Raw genomic sequence first — 19,343 nt, 5'->3', positions numbered from 1 at the left:
TAGTAATAGCAGTAGAAGTAGCGGCACCAGTAGTAGTAGTACAATCAAAATGTTAACTATTGGCAATGGAGGGTATTAGAGCTGTAGATCTAGTAAAATTGTCCGTTAGGTTTGGTGGGGATCACTTTTAATAGATATTATCGTCGAAAGTCTTTTTAGGAGCCGGTGTTTCACACGGAAAGAGTAACTTTTTTAAATAGAATAATGTCCGGGAATCGATATTGTATGAGAGTTCGAATGTAGTAATTTTCAGCAGTGAGTATTTTACATTGAAGGAGTCACTTTTTATATAGAATAAAAACCGGGGTCGTTATTCTATGAGATTCGAAGGGAGTCAACTTTAGGGAGTCAGTATTTTACTTGGAGGGGTCAGTTTTACTATAGAATAATGACCGGGGGGTCGTTATTCTATAGAGTTTTCAAAGGGAGTCAGTTTTTTATAAGGGGAGTCAATATTTTACAGGAAAGGAGTCACATTTTCTATAGAATAATGACCGGGGGGTCGTTATTCTATGGGGGTCGAAATACTTCATTACACCGGCTCTCCAATAATGTCTACATGTCCCCATACATACTCCTGTTAAATTTATCTGATAATATATATATGTATATATTTCCGGAAATCTTTTTTCCCCCTCTATATAATTGCCATATGTGCCATCACGTGCCATGCCACCACCTGCCATGCCACCACATGCCATGCTTCTGGATCTTGACTTTAAAAATGTTTGTTAAATGTTGTTTTCTTCGGACAAACAGTCTAACATTTTCAAAAAATCTCGCGGATACAAAGTATAAATCCAACAAAAATTGCAACGTAAATAAATAGTATTGCTAAGGAATGAACGTCCGTCACGCTCTGCAATCGGGGATAAAAATATATATAAAATTATGCAGTATTATACTTTACCAGATTAAAATAACGCAAAGGTAGCCACTCGGGGCGATAAAATTTACTCCCTACTGGTACAGACACAGAGTGATCTAGCCAGAAATAAAGCCCAGAGAAACATAGAGAGAAATCCTGTTAAGATATAGCTCTTTTAGAATAGAGTCTGGTTCTTTTACTGGTGTATAGCAAAGATATACGCGAAGCCGTCTTTCCTGGGAAGAACCAGTACTGGCCTTTTAGGAGTGAGATGCTCAAGAACATCTCAGAAATGTCTTGTTTCTGGACCGGCATTCGAACCTCAGACCTGCATTGCCAGACCTATGGATTGACTGTCAAGCGTGTTACCAACAGGCAATCGGGGGCAAGTAAGGCATTATGCTGTTAGCTCGTATACACATTACTAACGAGGTTGCCTGCGCATTTTTCTGTGCACCACATCATGCTGGGACGGATAGATTCTTTGCACAAGTAGAAGTATATTAAAGGTAAACATAATTTCATTTCATTTATTTAGCAGCAATGTTCAATTAAACTAAAAATATACTTAAAATATAATCAAAATATTATATCACAGAAAGAAAGTCACACGTTAGCACCGTTACGCTCCAGCAATCAATGTTTAGTTTATACGACATAATTTACATTATAAAAAATAATAGAAATGCACTTTGTGTCAATTGTAACAATATTCGATGTGCTCTTGTTACAAAAAGTCAAGATATAATGTTCATTTAAAAAAAATCAGAACATATACAAATTTTGTGAAAATTTACAATTTTGAAATAAAGAAGAGCAGAAAATAATATCATTTGGCCTAGGATGATAAACTAAACACTGTCTTGTCTGGTGTTTATAGTTCATATAACTTCAATTTATTTATTGCACTTTCTTCGCATGAACTTCTGTGTGTCTTATTTCCTCTTTTGCATTTCCCGCTGTCAATATCTGCGCTATCCAAATGACAACAGAGAAAGCAAAACACCATTGAAATCCGTGCATGAACCACGGCCTGTATCCCTTCTCACCATACAGTCCCAATTTACACGCGGCCATTTCACCAACCAGGAACAATACACATCTTGTCAGTTCATAGTAGTTTGCCGATTTGCTGTAGATTGAATAAGACTGTTGTTAATTTAACAGTAACTTCTGCAATTCATGAAATAAAAGATTTTTATTTAGTTAATACTAACGTTTAGCCCGATTGTGATGGAATCTTCAAGTTTATTTGAGCCACTATCAAATCCTCTTCCTAGAAAAGAGTATAACTGGTGTCCAGTGCGAAGGCGTGGTCGTTACCCAGTGGGACTCGAGCCCACGACTACCAGGTAGAGCGGCCGACACCTTAATCACTAGACCACCGCTCCCCTTCAATCGACTTTATTAGAAAATCGACATTTTTATGTGACAACAATGATTATAAATCAAAATATGTTTTATACAGCACATATAGCTACATTCTTTGGCATATTTTTCATCATTCATCTTTATACAAGATGCTTCTTATCAAATGAGTTTGTGTAAATAAATGAAGCATGCACATGTATTTTTCCTCTTTTCAATGAGGAAATACGTAGGATATCATATCAATAAACGTTTAGGCAACAGCTAATGCCAATGTGAAAAAAATCTCTAATTACATCGATGTTTCTGTAAGTATCTATATCTGAATGCAAAACCGGTTCGATTTAAAAGGGTAGGACGGCCGCATTTTACTATAAGCTTACAAATACAGCTCTAACACTTCTAACGAAAATAAAATATTATGTATATTAAATAGTAACTTTTAACATAATTGTAACATGAAAAGGTACCAACCTGTCGTCGAACAAACGACCGAAGCATGTCAGGTTGTAGAAACAATATGCAATGAATATTAACACAGATGTCTGAGACAGACTCTGAAATTGTACAAGACTCGCATTATCATTTCAAAACCCCTGAAATTGTGTAAAAATGCTTTAATTTCTAGTATTATCATTTCAAAACCACTGAAATTGTACAATAAATGTTTTAGTTTCTTGCTCTTTCATTTCAAAAACCAAGAAATTGTACAAAAATGTATTAATTTCTAGCATTATTATTTCAAAACCCCTAAAATTGTACAATGTTTTAGTTCCGTGCATTATCACTTCAGTAATGGATCGGCGGCCAGTAAAACACATCGAGTTTTAAAACAAGAACGTCCTTTTTCTGCAAACAAAAATCCAAAATGTCTTCTACTTGACACTGTGAAAAGGGCTAAGAACCAGATTCATGAATCGAATTCAGAATTTTCTAGCAATAAAACACATGGTCCAATCTCCCCTAGCATTGTAACCATAAATGGTTTAGATGCACTGCTTATTCGGTAAGCTCAGTCCGTTCTTTTTTATAAACTAAATATATTCTGCTAAAAAAAGGTAGTGGGTAGAGTCCAAGGAAGAATTGAGCATAGCAAACACAACCAGAAACAACTTCACATCGTTAAGTAGGCCAATCATAAATAGACACTGTATAGGCCAATCATAAATAGACACTGTATAGGCCAATCATAAATAGAAACTGTATAGGCCAATCATAAATAGAAACCGTATAGGCCAATAAAAATAGAAACTGTATAGGCATATCATGAATAGAAACTGCATAGGCCAATCATAAATAGAAACTATATAGGTCAAACATAAAAAGAAACCGTATAGATCTGTATAGGCCAATCATAAACAGAAACCATACAGGTCAATCATAAATAGAAACTGTATAGGTCAATCATAAATAGAAAAAAATAGGCCTATCATAAATAGAAACTGTATAGGCCAATCATAAACAGAAACCGTATAGGTCAATAATAAATGGAAACTGTATAGGCCAATAATATACAGAAACTTTATAGGTCAATCATAAATAGTAACTATATAGGCCAATCATGAATAGAAACCATGAGGTCAATCATATATAGAAACTGTATAGGCAAATCATAAACAGAAACCGTATAGGTCAATCATAAATAGAAACTGTAAGGCTAATCATAAACAGAAACTGTAAAGGTCAATCTTAAATAGAAACTGTATATGCCAATAGAAACTGTATTGGTTAATCATAAAAAGAAACCAATCATAAATAGAAACGGTACAGGCCAATCATAAACAAAAACCGTATAGGTCAATCATAAATAGAAACTGTATTGGCCAATCATATACAGAAATTTTATCCGTCAATCATAAATAGAAACTGTATAAGCCAATCATGAACAGAAACATTGTAGGTCAATAGTAAATAGAAACTGTATAGGCCAATCATAAATAGAAAACAATCATAAATAGAAACGGTATAGGCCAATCATAAATAGAAACGTTACAGGCCAATCATAAATAGAAACGGTAAAGTCCAATCTTAAATAGAAACCGTACAGGACAATAGAAAAAGAAATGGTATAGGTCAATCATAAACAGAAACTGTATAGGCCAATAATAAATAGAAACCATATCGGCCAATCATAAACAGAAACTGAATAGGCCAATCATAAATAGAAACCGTATAGGTCAATCATAAATAGAAACCACATAGGTCAATCATAAAAAGAAACAGTATAGGTCTATCATATATAGAAACCGTATAGGCCAATCATAAACAGAAACTGTATAGGCCAATCATAAATAGAAACCGTATACACCAGTCATAAATAGAAACCAGATAGGACAATCATAAATAGAAACCGTATAGGCCAATCATCAAAATAGAAACTATGTAGGCCGGTCATAAATAGAAACTATGTAGGCCAGACATAAATAGAAACCGTATAGACCAATCATAAAAAGAAACTGTATAGGTTAATCATAAATAAAAACCAATCATAAATAGAAACCGTATAGGCCTATCATAAATATAAACTGTATAGGCCAATCATAAACAAAATGGTATAGGTAAATCATAAATAGAAACTGTATAGGTCAATCATGAACAGAAACCATGTAGGTCAATCATAAATAGAAACTGTATAGGCCAGTCATAAACAGAAACTGTATAGGTCAATCATAAATAGAAACTGTACAGGCTAATCATAAACAGAAACTGTATAGATGAATCTTTAGAAACTGTATAGGTCAATCATAAATAGAAACCAGTCATAAATATAAACGGTACAGGCCAATCATAAATAGAAACGGTATATGCCAATCATAAATAGAACCCATATAGGCCAATCATAAATAGAAACCAATCATAAATATAAACGGTATAGGTCAATCATAAATAGAAACGTTACAGGTCAATCATAATCAGAAACCGTAAAGGCCAATCCTAAAAGAAACCATATAGGCCAATCATAAATAGAAACCATATAGGCCAATCATAAATAGAAACTGTATAAGCCAATCATGAACAGAAACATTGTAGGTCAATAGTAAATAGAAACTGTATAGGCCAATCATAAACAGAAACTGTATATGTCAATCATAAATAGAAAACAAACATAAATAGAAACGGTATAGGCCAATCATAAATAGAAACGTAACAGGCAAATCATAAATAGAAACGGTAAAGTCCAATCATAAATAGAAACCGTACAGGCCAATAGAAAAAGAAATGGTATAGGTCAATCATAAACAGAAACCGTATAGGCCAATAATAAATAGAAACCATATAGGCCAATCGTCAACAGAAACCGAATAGGCCAATCATAAATAGAAACCATATAGGTCAATCATCAATAGAAACCACATAGGTCAATCATAAAAAGAAACCGTAAAGGTCTATCATATATAGAAACCATATAGGCCAATCATAAACAGAAACTGTATAGGCCAATCATAAATAGAAACCGTATACACCAGTCATAAATAGAAACCAGATAGGTCAATCATAAAAAGAAACCGTATAGGCCAATCATAAATAGAAACTATGCAGGCCGGTCATAAATAGAAACTATGTAGGCCAGACATAAATAGAAACCGTATAGGCCTATCATAAATCGAAACTGTATAGGCCAATCATAAACAGAAAAGGTATAGGTCAATCATAAATAGAAACTGTATAGGCCAATCATATACAGAAACTTTATAGGTCACTCATAAATAGAAACTGTATATGCCAATCATGAACAGAAACCATAAGGTCAATTATAAATAGAAACTGTATAGGCAAATCATAAACAGAAACTGTATAGGTCAATCGTAAATAGAAACTACATGGTAATCATAAAAAGAAACTGTATAGGTCAATCATAAATAGAAACCAATCATAAATATAAACGGTACAGGCCAATCATAAATATAAACGGAATAGGCCAATCATAAATAGAACCCATGCAGGCCAATCAAAAACAGAAACCAATCATAAATATAAACGGTATAGGTCAGTCATAAATAGAAACGTTATAGTTCAGTCATAATCAGAAACCATAAAGGCCAATCATAAACGAAACCATATAGGCCAATCATAAATAGAAACCATATAGGCCAATCATAAACAGAAACCATATAGGCCAATCATAAATACAAACCGTATAGGCCAATCATAAACAGAAACCGTATAGTTCAATCTTAAACAGAGACCATATAGGCCAATCATAAACAAAAACCATATAGACCAATCATAAAAGAAACCATATAGGACAATCATAAACAGAAAACGTATAGGTCAATCATAAACAGAAACTGTAAAGGCCAATCATAAAAGAAACCATATAGGCCAATCAGAAATAGAAAACGTATGGGCCAATCAGAAAAAGATATTTATAAGTCAATCATAAATAAAAAATGTATAGGTCATTCATAAATAGAAACTGTATAGGTGAATCATAAATAGAAACCGTATAGGCCAATCATAAATAGAAACCGTATAGGTCAATCACAAATAGAAACCGTATAAGTCAATCATAAATGGAAACAGTAAAGGCAAATAATAAATAGAAACTGTATATGCCAATCATACATGTTATCCGTATAGACCAATCATAAATGGAAACTGTATAGGTCAATCATAAATACAAACCATATAGGCCAATCATAAACAGAAACCGTATAAGCCAATCATAAATACAAACCATATAGGCCAATCATAAATATCAACCGTATAGGCCAATCATAAATAGAAACCATATAGGTCAATCATAAATAGAAACCGTATAGGCCAATCATAAATAGAAACTGTATAGGCCAATCATGAATAGATATTTATAGGTCAATCATAAATAGAAAACGTATAGGTCATTCATAAATAGAAACCATATAGGTCAATCATAAACAGAAACCATATAAGCCAATCATAAAGGGAAACCATAAAGGCCAATAATAAAAAAGACTCTATATGCCAATCATAAATGTAAACCATATAGACCAATCATAAATGGAAACTCTATAGGTCGATCATAAATAGAAAACCATACAGGCCAATCATAAAAAGAAACCGTTTAAGTCAATCATAAATACAAACCGTATACTAGTAGGCCAATCATAAATAGAAACCGTATAGGCCAATCATTAAAGAAACCAAATAGGTCAATCATAAATAGAAACCGTATAGGCCAATCATAAACAGAAATAGTATATGCCAATCATAAATAGAAACCGTATAGGCCAATCATAAATAGATATTTATAGGTTAATCATAAACAGAAAACGTATAGGTCAATTATAAACAGAAACCGTATAGGTCAATCATAAATAGAAACCGAATAGGCCAATCATAAATAGATATTAATAGGTCAATCATAAATAGAAAACGTATAGGCCAATCATAAATGGAAACCGTATAGGTCAATCATAAATGGAAACCGTATAGGCCAATCATAAATAAATATTTATAGGTCAGTCATACATAGAAACCGTATAGGCCAATCATAAATGGAAACCGTATAGGTCAATCATAAATAGAAACCATAGTAAACAATCATAAATGGAAACCATAAAGGCCAATAATAAATAGAAACTGTATATGCCAATCATATATGTAAACTGTATAGACCAATCATAAATGGAAACTGTATAGATCAATCATAAATAGAAACCATATAGGCCAATCCTAACAGAAACAGTATAGGCCAATCATAAATAGAAACCATATAGGCCAACCATAAATAGAAATCGTATAGGCCAATCATAAATAGATATTTATAGGTCAATCATAAATAGAAAACGTATAGGCCAATCATAAATGGAAACCGTATAAGTCAATCATAAATAGAAACCGTATAAGCCAGTCATAATGGAAACAATAAAGGCCAATAATAAATAGAAACTGTATATGCCAATCATAAATGTAAACCATATAGACCAATCATAAATGGAAACTGTATATGTCAATCATAAATAGAAAACCATATAAGCCAATCATTAACAGAAACCGTATAAGTCAATCATAGATACAAACCGTATAGGCTAATCATAAATAGAAACCGTATAGGCCAATCATAAAAGAAACCATATAGGTCAATCATAAATAGAAACCATATAGGCCAATCAAAAACAGAAACAGTATAGGTCAATCATAAATAGAAACCGTATAGGACAATCATAAGTAGATATTTATAAGTCAATCATAAATAGAAAACATATAGGTCAATCATAAACAGAAACCATATAGGTCAGTCATAAACAGAAACCATATAGGCCAATCATAAATAGATATTTATAAGGCAATCAAAAATAGAAAACGTATAGGGCAATCATAAATGGAAAACGTATAGGTCAGTTATAAATGGAAACCGTATAGGCCAATCATAAATAGATATTTATAGGTCACTCATAAACAGAAAACGTATATGTCAATCATAAACAGAAACGGTATAGGCCAATCATAAATAGATATTTATAGGTCAATCATACATAGAAAACGTATAGGCCTATCATAAATGGAAACCGTATAGGTCAATCATAAATAAAAACCATAGTAGCCAATTAGAAATGGAAACCGTAAAGGCCAATAATAAATAGATACTGTATATGCCAATCATAAATGTAAACGCTATAGGCCAATCATAAACAGAAACAGTATAGGCCAATCATAATCAGAAACGGTATGGGCCAATCATAAAAAGAAACCATATAGGCCAATCATAAATAGAAACGGTATGGGCCAATCATAAAAAGAAACCATATAGGCCAATCATAAACAGAAACAGTATAGGACAATCATAAACAGAAACGGTATAGGTCAATCATAAATAGAAACTGTATAGGCCAATCACAAATAGAAACCGTATAGGCCATTCATAAAAGATATACGTACAGACTGTCTTGCCATCAGTTCTTGGTATCCGATGGTAAATAAAGCGAAATGTATGAGTACGTACACAGACTTCCATTGTGGCAACTGAACAGAATACCTCTTGACTGGTTGCTCTATCTGAAATATTCATATACATTTTAAATAACATTCGGTATTTTGAGGGCATAACTAATTTTGCTAATAGAGGATGGTGGTTATTAATTTCTGATAACATTTCATAATTGTAAAAATAAAAATACAATTTTAAATTAGAGAAACAAGCAACGGCCGCTGAGTTTCAGTGAAGCATAAATCAGAAAGGGATTTTTACAGAGAATAACAAAGAGCCCTTCAAGACGGTGTCTTATTATCAACCGATAATATTCTATGGATGGTCGAGTTTTCAGCGCCTTATGCATTTTTACTTTAATTTTCTTAATAAGTCAAATTTGGAAAACATGACTAAGCTATGAACACATTTACCATTAATTGTCGATAACAAAAACATGTTCTTTCTACATTTGCATTGAAATATCCTTTGAAATTTTCACATAATATTAAAATAAGCTTGCGAATGATTCTAGTTTAGATTTTCCATATTAAACTTTTCAGAATTGCTATTACAAGCAGGAAGCTAATATGCTGTAGTTTATATATATATATAACGGTATTTAAAATTTAAAATCTAGCGACAGTGAGTGAAACATGGAAGACATATCCCGCTTTGTTTCTAAGACACTGGATAACATCGGTTATAGTACAGACATGATCAATGATAGGAGAGATTTATGGCACGAACATAGTAGTATTCATCTTGAAATGGACAATCAACTTGAAATAAAAATAAACGGTGTTATTGCCGGAAGCAAGGGGGAGGGATTATCGTCTTATTATGAAAGCGATGTCGATCATCTGATTCTTCCAGCTGGTGTCATAAGTACTAACAATGTAGGGCTGTTTTCCACCCAGCGCGGAATGTTGGTTTTCTATACTGATGACATAGAAACACCTCCTGGTTATACAAAACTGAGACTCATTAATAAGGGGCATGTTGGTTATTATCAACTATTTGAAGAGTCACTTTTCAGAAAGGAGTCAGAAGTATTTGCCTCCAGTTCTTTGTTTGCTTCGTGGTGGAATAATTTTTTTCGAGAACTGAATGATAATCAAAACGAAACAGTTCATGAATTGACAGGACCTGCAATTCCAGTCGTGGGTGGGTATTATAGAAAAGATCACGTCCTTGGACTGCACTGTATGTATAGGGAAATACTTCTTTCGTTTAGAACTAGGCTCCGCGAACATGACTGGCCGCCTTTAGGCATACTACAAGACGAATCTTCCACATTATGTCAGCTTGTTCCGGTAGGATGTAAAGGAAGCTGTAACCAGTGGATGGAATGGCGTTTTTGTTTTATAGAAACAGAATTAAACTTAACCAAAAGTTTCAATGATACACAAACGAAAGTTTACATCATATTAAAATTCATTTCTAAGGACATTTTGAAATATGTCAGCAAAGGAATTTCATCATTTATTATGAAAAACATTACCTACTGGATGTCTCATCTACTTGGTAGTCAAATATTCAAGGAGGAAAACCTGATGTTTTTGATACTGATGAGTTTGAATTTTCTAAAGGCAGCATTAGATAGCTTCTGCCTTCCCTACTATATGATTCCAGGACGCAATCTCCTGTCCGAGAAACTTGATCAACAGACAGCACAGAGGTTGTCCAACTTACTATCCCTACTCCTACAGGAAGGTCCGCAGTTAGTCATGCGATGTGCAAAACTTCGTGATGGCTGTACGGCAATGCTGATGTCGCCTTTATTATTGAATCAGTACAGACATTCAAGAGATCACCTGGAAAGATTATTTCTGCTAGCGATTAATGTTAAACTTCGAAAAAGGCATGGATATTGTACCAATAACGTCCTGGATGAACTTGTGAAACAAATATTTAATATCGTTCTTCCAGAGAGAGCGATGCTGCAAAGGAATAGCGTTGACAGTTTTTCAGTGTTTTCTGAACGTCTATTTAAATATTTATCTTAAGGTAAAAATATTAAATGATGAGCAAAATGACAAATTCAAGGAGGAAAGAATCAAATATATAAAATTTAGTGACAAAATATACAACAAAAAATGTTTATTTTACATGTAAGATAAAATATCTTTCACTGGCAAACACCAGGGGCCGTATTCATAAAGCATCTTAAGTATAAGTTTTGATTTAAGTTGAAGATTTTACTTAACTTTGTGGTGATTTCAGCTTAAGTCTAAGTATAAACTTAAGTCCTATTCATAAAACAGCTTAAACTTAAGATACGTAAGAAATGACTTAAGTCAGAAAACAAAATTGCGTCGTGAGTACGATTAAAGTGTTGTTTTTCAGATGAAAGCACTTTAAACATAATTGTGCATGTTGTATCTGTCTGAAATTAATGTTTATCTTTTAATGTTTTCGTCCACAATAAAAGCCAAAAATTACTTATTAAGTTGTTTTATGAATAACAAATATACTTAAGTAAAATAAATTCGTTACATAAGTAATACTTAGTTAAGTAAATAATCAATTTCTTATACCTATACTTAAGATGCTTTAAATTTATGAATACGGCCCCAGATCTTACTTTTTAACACGTGAAGTGAGGGTGTTGCATTTGTTGTTAACGTTGATAAGCAAATATCCTCTGTTATTTATTATTTATATTTGAAATAATTTCAAAACAATATGTCAGTCAGGATCCTAAATAATCTTATTTCATGATTCATATTGTGTGACGTTTTCTCGTATTTCATTTTTACCTAACACTTTTTTCATTTTCAGTTGGTATCAAGATTTTAGGTCCATAGAAAGAAAGAGAAAATACCTGTTTTCTCAGAGGGCATAATTATTTAAAATGTTCATAGATCACTAGTAAATTTCAAGTAATTGTTTCTTTCACAAGTTTTAAAGTATCTTTTCAGAAATGTTTGAAAAAAGGTCATTTCATCTACATGACTTTGCAAAATACTTGTGTGCTAACTGAATGTACAAGAGAAATGATACATAAACAAGGAAAGCAAATTTAAAAAAAACATTTTGACAAAATTACTAATATAGATTTTCTAAAGATTCACAAGTGTTTCTTTTTAATTTTTTAAAAAATGTTACTACACCAAGTAGTTTATACCAAAGGCGTGTATGAGAACGTTAAGCACAACAAATCGCGAAACTATTGTATCTTGTTCTTTATACACTTACAAAAGTTTCGCGCACAGTCCATGAAATGTATATCGAAAACCGAAAAATTCCAAGGAGGACAAAATTCACTTCTTTCAGACATTAATTAAACCGGCGTAACAAGATTTCAGTAATCAAAATTTATTCGGCTGACTTATATGGATGTACTTATGGTTCTTTAACACCCTTGAACCACTTGAGTTTTAAAGGACATTGGCGGCCGGATGTCAAAACTGAAAGCTGATGATCAAAAAAAATTTCAGTAATAATTGCGTCATAAAATAAATCAAGGACTTCTACTCAGACACAGTGAAGTCCTTCTCATACCTTCTTACTAAGTGATAAACTGAAATGACAATATGTATGAACAAGGTAAAGGTAAACACTACAGTTCAACTGCTCTAGATTGTTTGAGATCATCGTTATGCCCTCTTAACTTAAAGTTTCAAGTAATCCTTTGTTTTAGCAGTTAGAAAGTATTTTTTCAAAAATGTTGGAAATAAGAAACTTCATTTATATTGCAAAATACTTGTATGTTAAGGGTAAATGCCACAGTTACCCATATGTATATAGGGCAATTTTTTTTCTACGGGCAGAATTTCTTTAAACTTTGTGTACTGACTGAAAATCAAGTTTAAAACGGAAATATGTATAAAAAATCAAGGTATCCAGGCTTGATCTTGAATTATCTGCCCTTGAAAGTAGATTTTTCAGTATTTTCTTTCCGTAAGAAAATTTCTCCCCAACGAAATGTCTATTAAAATGTCAAGTGAAAAACGAAAAAAATCCAACGAGGACAAAATCTATTCGACTGGTTCATATGTATGTACTTACTGTTATTCAACACCCTTGAACCATTTCAGTTTTAAAGGACGTTGTGCATTGGCGGTCAGATGTCAAAACTGAAAGCGGTTGTACCTTGTATATCATGCATCTAGATCGAAACATTGTTTAGTAATAACACTGCATCATAAAATATATTAAGGACTTCTACTCAAACACAGTGAATTCCTTAAATATGAACATTTACCCTTTATATTGTTGGTTGTAAAAAGTACAGTAGACGATTAAAAAATATTCAAATAATAAGAGAATGTCATGAAAAATATTTAATGTCTGGAAATCGGGTTGAAGGTAAATCCTTGCAAAATCAATTATTCTTTCCTTTATTATTACCTAGGTATTTTCTGTTTACGAGGGATGTTCAGAAAGAAACTGGACAAATCTGTTTAACTGTTGACACAACTTGTTTCAATAAAAAAGTGAAAATATTAACATATAGCATTTATATATATATCAAACAATAATACAATACTGTCAACGTGGTTAAAGCAGCATCATTTAATGTTCGCTTAAGCAGTGTTTTTATTCTTCTACATTTGCGTAGAATTATCAATACACCTGCGATTCGATAGTTTATGAATTTCCACCACCAATCAGCTGTCAGCCGTTTTCCTAAAATGTCCTGTGTTCTTTTGACCCTATGAATATTCCCCCACCCCACAATGAAATACCAGTATATATACATAAAGTAAAAGTACTACATAACTATTACAGTCCAACTGCTCTAGAGGCCGTAACTGTAAAGCGACCACTTGCATTAAGAGACCACATTTGAACTTCCTGTGTGTGTTGTTAAAGAACTTTTTTCATAAAGATGCATTTTGTGTGAATAGCCCACTCTCTGTGGTCTCTTAATGAAATTTGTATGATAGATTGTTTGTGAGCATCGTTATGCGCTCTTAAGTTATGGTTACCATGGCAACGCCGTCTTGCGTGGAGGGAAGCAACAATGTACATATTGCAATAACGGCTATTCTCGTGTACAGTTCGGACACTAAACTGTAACGTTGCTGAAAATTTCTTATGAGATATCTCATAAAAACATAGAGAACTGAATAGAAATCCCCCGCCACTGTTATGGATAGTGAAAGGGTAAACCTTTGACCTTTAGCTGTGACCTTGACCTTGAACTGATATGGCTGACTCATGAATTCTGCACAACGTCTTGATGAGGTGATCATTTGACCCAAGTTTCATGAAAATCCTTCAAGGGGTTTAGGAGATACAGAGCTCAAACCTTTGACCTTGAGTTGTGACCTTGACATTGAGTTGACATGGCTGACACATGAGCTCTTGATGAGGTGATCATTTGACCCCAGTTTTATGAAAATCCTATAAGGGATTTAGGAGATACAGAGTGGACACAAAATGGAAGGCTCAAACCTTTGACCCTAAGATGTGACCTTGACCTTGAACCAGCATGGCTGACTCGTAAATTCTGCACATCGTTTTGATAAGGTGATCATTTGACCCAAGTTTTATAAAATTCCTTGAAGGGGTTTAGGAGATATAGAGCGGACACAAAATGGAAGGCTCAAACCTTTGACCTTCAGTTGTGACCTCGACCTTGAGCCGGCATGGCTGACTCATGGATTCTGCACATCGTCTTGATGAGGTGATCATTTGACCCAAGTTATATAAAATTCCTTCAAGGGGTTTAGGAGATACAGTGGACACAAAATGGAAGGCTCAAACCTTTGACCTTCAGTTGTGACCTTGACCTTGAGCCGGCATGGCTGACTCATGGGTTCTGCACATCGTCTTGAAGAGGTGATCATTTGATACAAGGTTTATAAAATTAGGAGATATAGAGCGGACACAAAATGGAAGGCTCAAACCTTTGACCTTGAGATGTGACCTTAACCTTGAGCCGGCATGGCTGACTCATGAGTTCTGCAAATCGTCTTGATGAGGTGATCATCTGAACCAAGTTTCATGAAAATCCTTCAAGGGGTTTAGGAGATATGGAGCGGACACGAAAGTGTTACGACAGACGGACGGAGACCATTCCTATAACCCACCACCACTTGTGGCGGGGGATCAAAAAGTCTCTTTCGTGGTAGTATAACAGAATAAGCTTGCTTTATTTCATTCAAGCTAAAACCTAGCAAGTAATAGTAAGTACATATTCCATGCAATATATCGGAAATATTTTCCTCAGGCCTTTTCTGAAAGGCATATTGGAATTTGTTCGTAAATGTGAGAATTCCCTAAAACAAACGTAAACGGCATTTAAATACATGATCTTTAAATGTGGTATCTACCAGCATTGTCAACATGTTTAATTTATTTTTGAAGACACCATGAAGAAAATCCTTCAAGGGGTTTAGGAGATATGGAGCGGACACGAAGTGTTACGGACAGACGGACGGAGACCATTCCTACGACCCCCCCCAACCCCCACCACTTGTGGCGGGGGATTAAAAAGTCTCTTTCGTGGTAGTATAATAGAATAAACTTGCTTTAGTTTATTCAAGCTAAAACCTAGCAAGTAATAGTAAGTACATATTGCATGCAATATATCGGAAATATCTTCCTCATGCCTTTTCTGAAAGGCATATTGGAATTTGTTCGTAAATGTACGAATTCTCTAAAACAAACGTAAACGACATTTAAATACATACTGAAGGAGTTTATCGATTGAAAAGCCTTTTAAAAGTGGGAAATTTAGCTGCGGCCCTCGTTTTAAGCACGATATATGGAAATCTCTAACAGTTTCCAACTGTTTAATCAACAAAATTTGTTTTCGCTACTTATTTAAATATATATTCTATTATAAATTAAATACCAAAATAAAAAAGATGATTGAATATTTAAATATTATGCCATTTGCTAATGGTTCTCCTTCATCATTATGACGATATCATGATGATAATGATGACTATGTAATATGTAAACTATTTCTATCAATAAAAGTACTGATAACGATTGTGATGTTGATAATGACGATGATGATGAGACTATACATTTTAATGTGCATTGGATGATACTACTAAACTATGCTAGTCTACCGAAACGGTGAATTATTTAAAACAATTGATAAAGTTATATGATTGTGTTACATTTGGTTTAGTATACAGCAGTACAACCTCTGTTTTATATCTTAGCAGACAGAGAAACAAAATTTCATTTGAACCATAGGTGGAAATAAAATAAATGTGGATAGTAGAAATGTGTGCTAGTATTTGTAAAGTTGTTGGAATAAGGTATTTGGTAGCAAAACCTGAAGGTACGTAGACAGGTAAAAGCTTATTGTTATTAAACCGTTCTCTTTGGTATCTTGAAGGCGTTCTGTTTTGTTCTATCATATATATACGACTTAGACTAAAACGTTAATGTTAAAGTTTGCTATTAAAGACGCACTACAGAATAACTGTATTCTATTCCCATGATGGTAATTATACATGATTTGCATAAATAAAAATGGGAAATAGAAATACCTAGTTACAACTGACAGTGACATATATTAGGCCGAGACAATGTGTTTAATGTCTAAACATTTTCTTAAATGAATGTATTATTATTATTATTATACCAGATTTATATAGTAGCATTATGTAAAGGAGAAAAGCCGAAAACTGTCCATTATGTGAAAGAATGGACAAATCGAGGCGCAACGCGCCGAGATTGTCCATTCTTTCACATAATTGATAGTTTGAGGCTTTTCTCTGACTTAAAACACGGTCCTCCCGAAAAAATCAAGATTGTCGTGATATTATATAATGTCTCTAATATTGTCCTCATTGAGGCAAAGACAATTCATTGATTTGTGTCTCAGTGCTAATAAATAAAAATACCAAGTCAAATGGAGTTTAAATTAGATTACATATAAACATTATTGTAATTAAAAGTTTTTTAAACACTTAGTCTAATGATATTCAGTGCTGATTCTTAGGAAAGTTTCGAACATATCTCGTTTTGTCATATTTATGAATAATTTGAAGTACTTTACAAAAAGTAAAATTAAACTTGCAAGGCCTTATGATGTATGTATTAAAAGTTGTCCATGCTTTATTCGTGCAGAGTTTGCAGTTTTATATAAATCAAGTAATTTAATAAATGACGGGTCCAGGTGAAGACATTCTAAAATGTATGTATATGTATTTTATATCGTTACTAGAAAACAATCGTTCTTATCTGGTAATTACGAGATATTCTTTCAATTTTATTAGAAGAAAATTACCCGTATCAAATGTTTTGAGATTTTTACTCGTTATGACTCATATCTCGTTTTTACGAGAAAATATTTCGTTATTACAATAAATAGCATCGTTATTGCAAGACAATTGTACTCCAATTCAATTAAGATCATTACGGCCAACTTTTCTGGTAATACCTAAACGTGCAGTAAAACTTTAGGGAAATTGGCGGGGTTTTTTTTGTTGTTGTTGTTTTTTGTCTTTGTAGTAGAAAGGTGAAATTGCACATTTCTTGTTAGGTCTGCAACAAATGTCAGTTATGGCACAAATTTATCCATTTACACGAACACTGCATGAGAAAGATAAGTCTGCAGCATTTGAAAAAGAAAGGAAAATTATGTGTTTTAGCTCGACTATTCAAAGAATAGGTGGAGCTATATTGGACTCCAGTTTGTTTAATTCTGCTCACTGTTTTCTCGTTAAGGGCACATTCATTATTTTATCTGGGGACTATAGGCCGCTTTTCATGGATTTGCACTCTGTGCATTACTGAAGTTCCATGTGCACCGTCGTATGAAGACATCTGCGGATGTCTCTAAATTACATTCTGGTAAATACATGTGTAAATGTTGAGTTCTGCTCAACCCGGGACTAGAGGGCGTGGACGGTAGCTTGCACTTCCACTACCGTCCGTGAAAAGGCTCAATCAAACCGAGTCTGCAACATTTTCGTTTATGTCGTGTTAGGCGACCTGTGGTTTTCCACTTTTTAGCTCGACTATTCGAAGAATAGGGGAGTTATCCTACTCGCCCCGTCGTCGGCGTTAGCGTCACACAAATGTTAAAGTTTGCGTACCACCCCAAATATTTTCAAAGTCCATTGAGATATTGCTTTCATATTTTTCATACTTGTTTACCATCATGACCCCATTCTGTAAACAGGAGCAGACAACTCTATCAAGCATTTTGACTGCATTACGGCCCCTTTTCGTCTTAGAATATGCTTATTGTAATGTTAAAGTTTGCGTACCACCCCAGATATTTTCAAAGTCCATTGAGATATTGCTTTCATATTTTGCATACTTGTTTACCATCATGACCCCATTCTGTAAACAGGAGCAGACAACTCTATCAAGCATTTTGACTGAATTATGGCCCCTTTTCGACTTAGAATATGCTTATTGTAATGTTAAAGTTTTACTCATAGCTTATATTATACTATAAAGCACTGAGAATAGTCGAGCGCGCTGTCACCTGACAGCTCTTGTTTATTTCACCCATGCGTCGATGTCCGCGTCGGCGTCCCGATTTGGTTAAGTTTTTGTATGTAAGCTGGTATCTCAGTAACAACTTGCGGGAATGGATAGAAACTTCACACACTTATTCACTGTGATAAATTGACTTACACTGCACAGAATCCCTAACTCTATTTTGAATAATTTTTTATTAACGTTTTATATGTAAGCTAGTATTTCAGAACCTACTAATGGAAATGGATTGAAACGTCACACACTTGTTCATTTGATGATCTGACATGCAGTGCTCATGTTCCATAACTCTACTTTGCATTTTTACAAAAGCATGCCATTTTTTCGACTATACAGTTGTTGGTTAATTTTTTGTATGCAAGCTGGTATCTCAGTACCAACTAATGGGAATGGAATGGAACTTGCACATTTGTCCATATTAAGCTGATATGCATTGTACAGGTTCAATAACCCTTTTAGCAATTTTACAAAATTATGCCCCCTTTTCGACTTTAATATTCATTCAATTGACAAGGCTGTTGAATAGTCGAGCGTTGCTGTCCTCCGACAGCTCTTGTTTTTACATTACGTTGCCTATTTTCATCTATTTTTGACTGAAAATGCCAAACCAGGTGTATATGTGCGATACTTTTCTAATGCGATTTAGGTGTATACAAAGAGGACTTTATTACTTTTTAACGGTTGAAGATTTAAACTAACATTCTGTAATTACTTTTGGCGCATTGTTTGATTTTCATTTGACTGATAGTAGAGCGTTGGTCTACGGATCGCGGGGTCGTGAGTTCGATC

At 33.7% G+C, this 19,343-nt stretch overlaps 1 protein-coding gene across 1 annotated transcript; it reads right to left on the bottom strand.

Annotated features, from left to right (window-relative positions):
* Positions 1 to 1,384: 1,384 nt before the first annotated feature.
* Positions 1,385 to 9,210, bottom strand: LOC123562170 (uncharacterized). Its single transcript, XM_053523374.1, has 3 exons — positions 9,098 to 9,210; positions 2,711 to 2,793; positions 1,385 to 2,000 (listed from the first exon to the last, which is right to left on the bottom strand). Exons 1-3 carry the CDS (start codon positions 9,110 to 9,112, stop codon positions 1,769 to 1,771), a joined length of 330 nt encoding a protein of 109 aa, XP_053379349.1. The 5' UTR covers positions 9,113 to 9,210; the 3' UTR covers positions 1,385 to 1,768.
* Positions 9,211 to 19,343: the final 10,133 nt, after the last annotated feature.

The sequence above is a fragment of the Mercenaria mercenaria genome, chromosome 2 (assembly GCF_021730395.1).
Source record: "Mercenaria mercenaria strain notata chromosome 2, MADL_Memer_1, whole genome shotgun sequence".
Taxonomy (NCBI): Eukaryota; Metazoa; Mollusca; class Bivalvia; order Venerida; family Veneridae; genus Mercenaria; species Mercenaria mercenaria.
Note: the sequence above shows the minus strand (reverse complement) of the source record. Positions and strands in the feature narration are given on the sequence as shown.

Coding starts and splice junctions, on each gene's coding strand:
- LOC123562170 (XM_053523374.1), bottom strand. Junction 2,001..2,710: donor GGTCGTTTGTTCGACGACAG/GTTGGTACCTTT, acceptor TTCAATCTACAG/CAAATCGGCAAACTACTATG.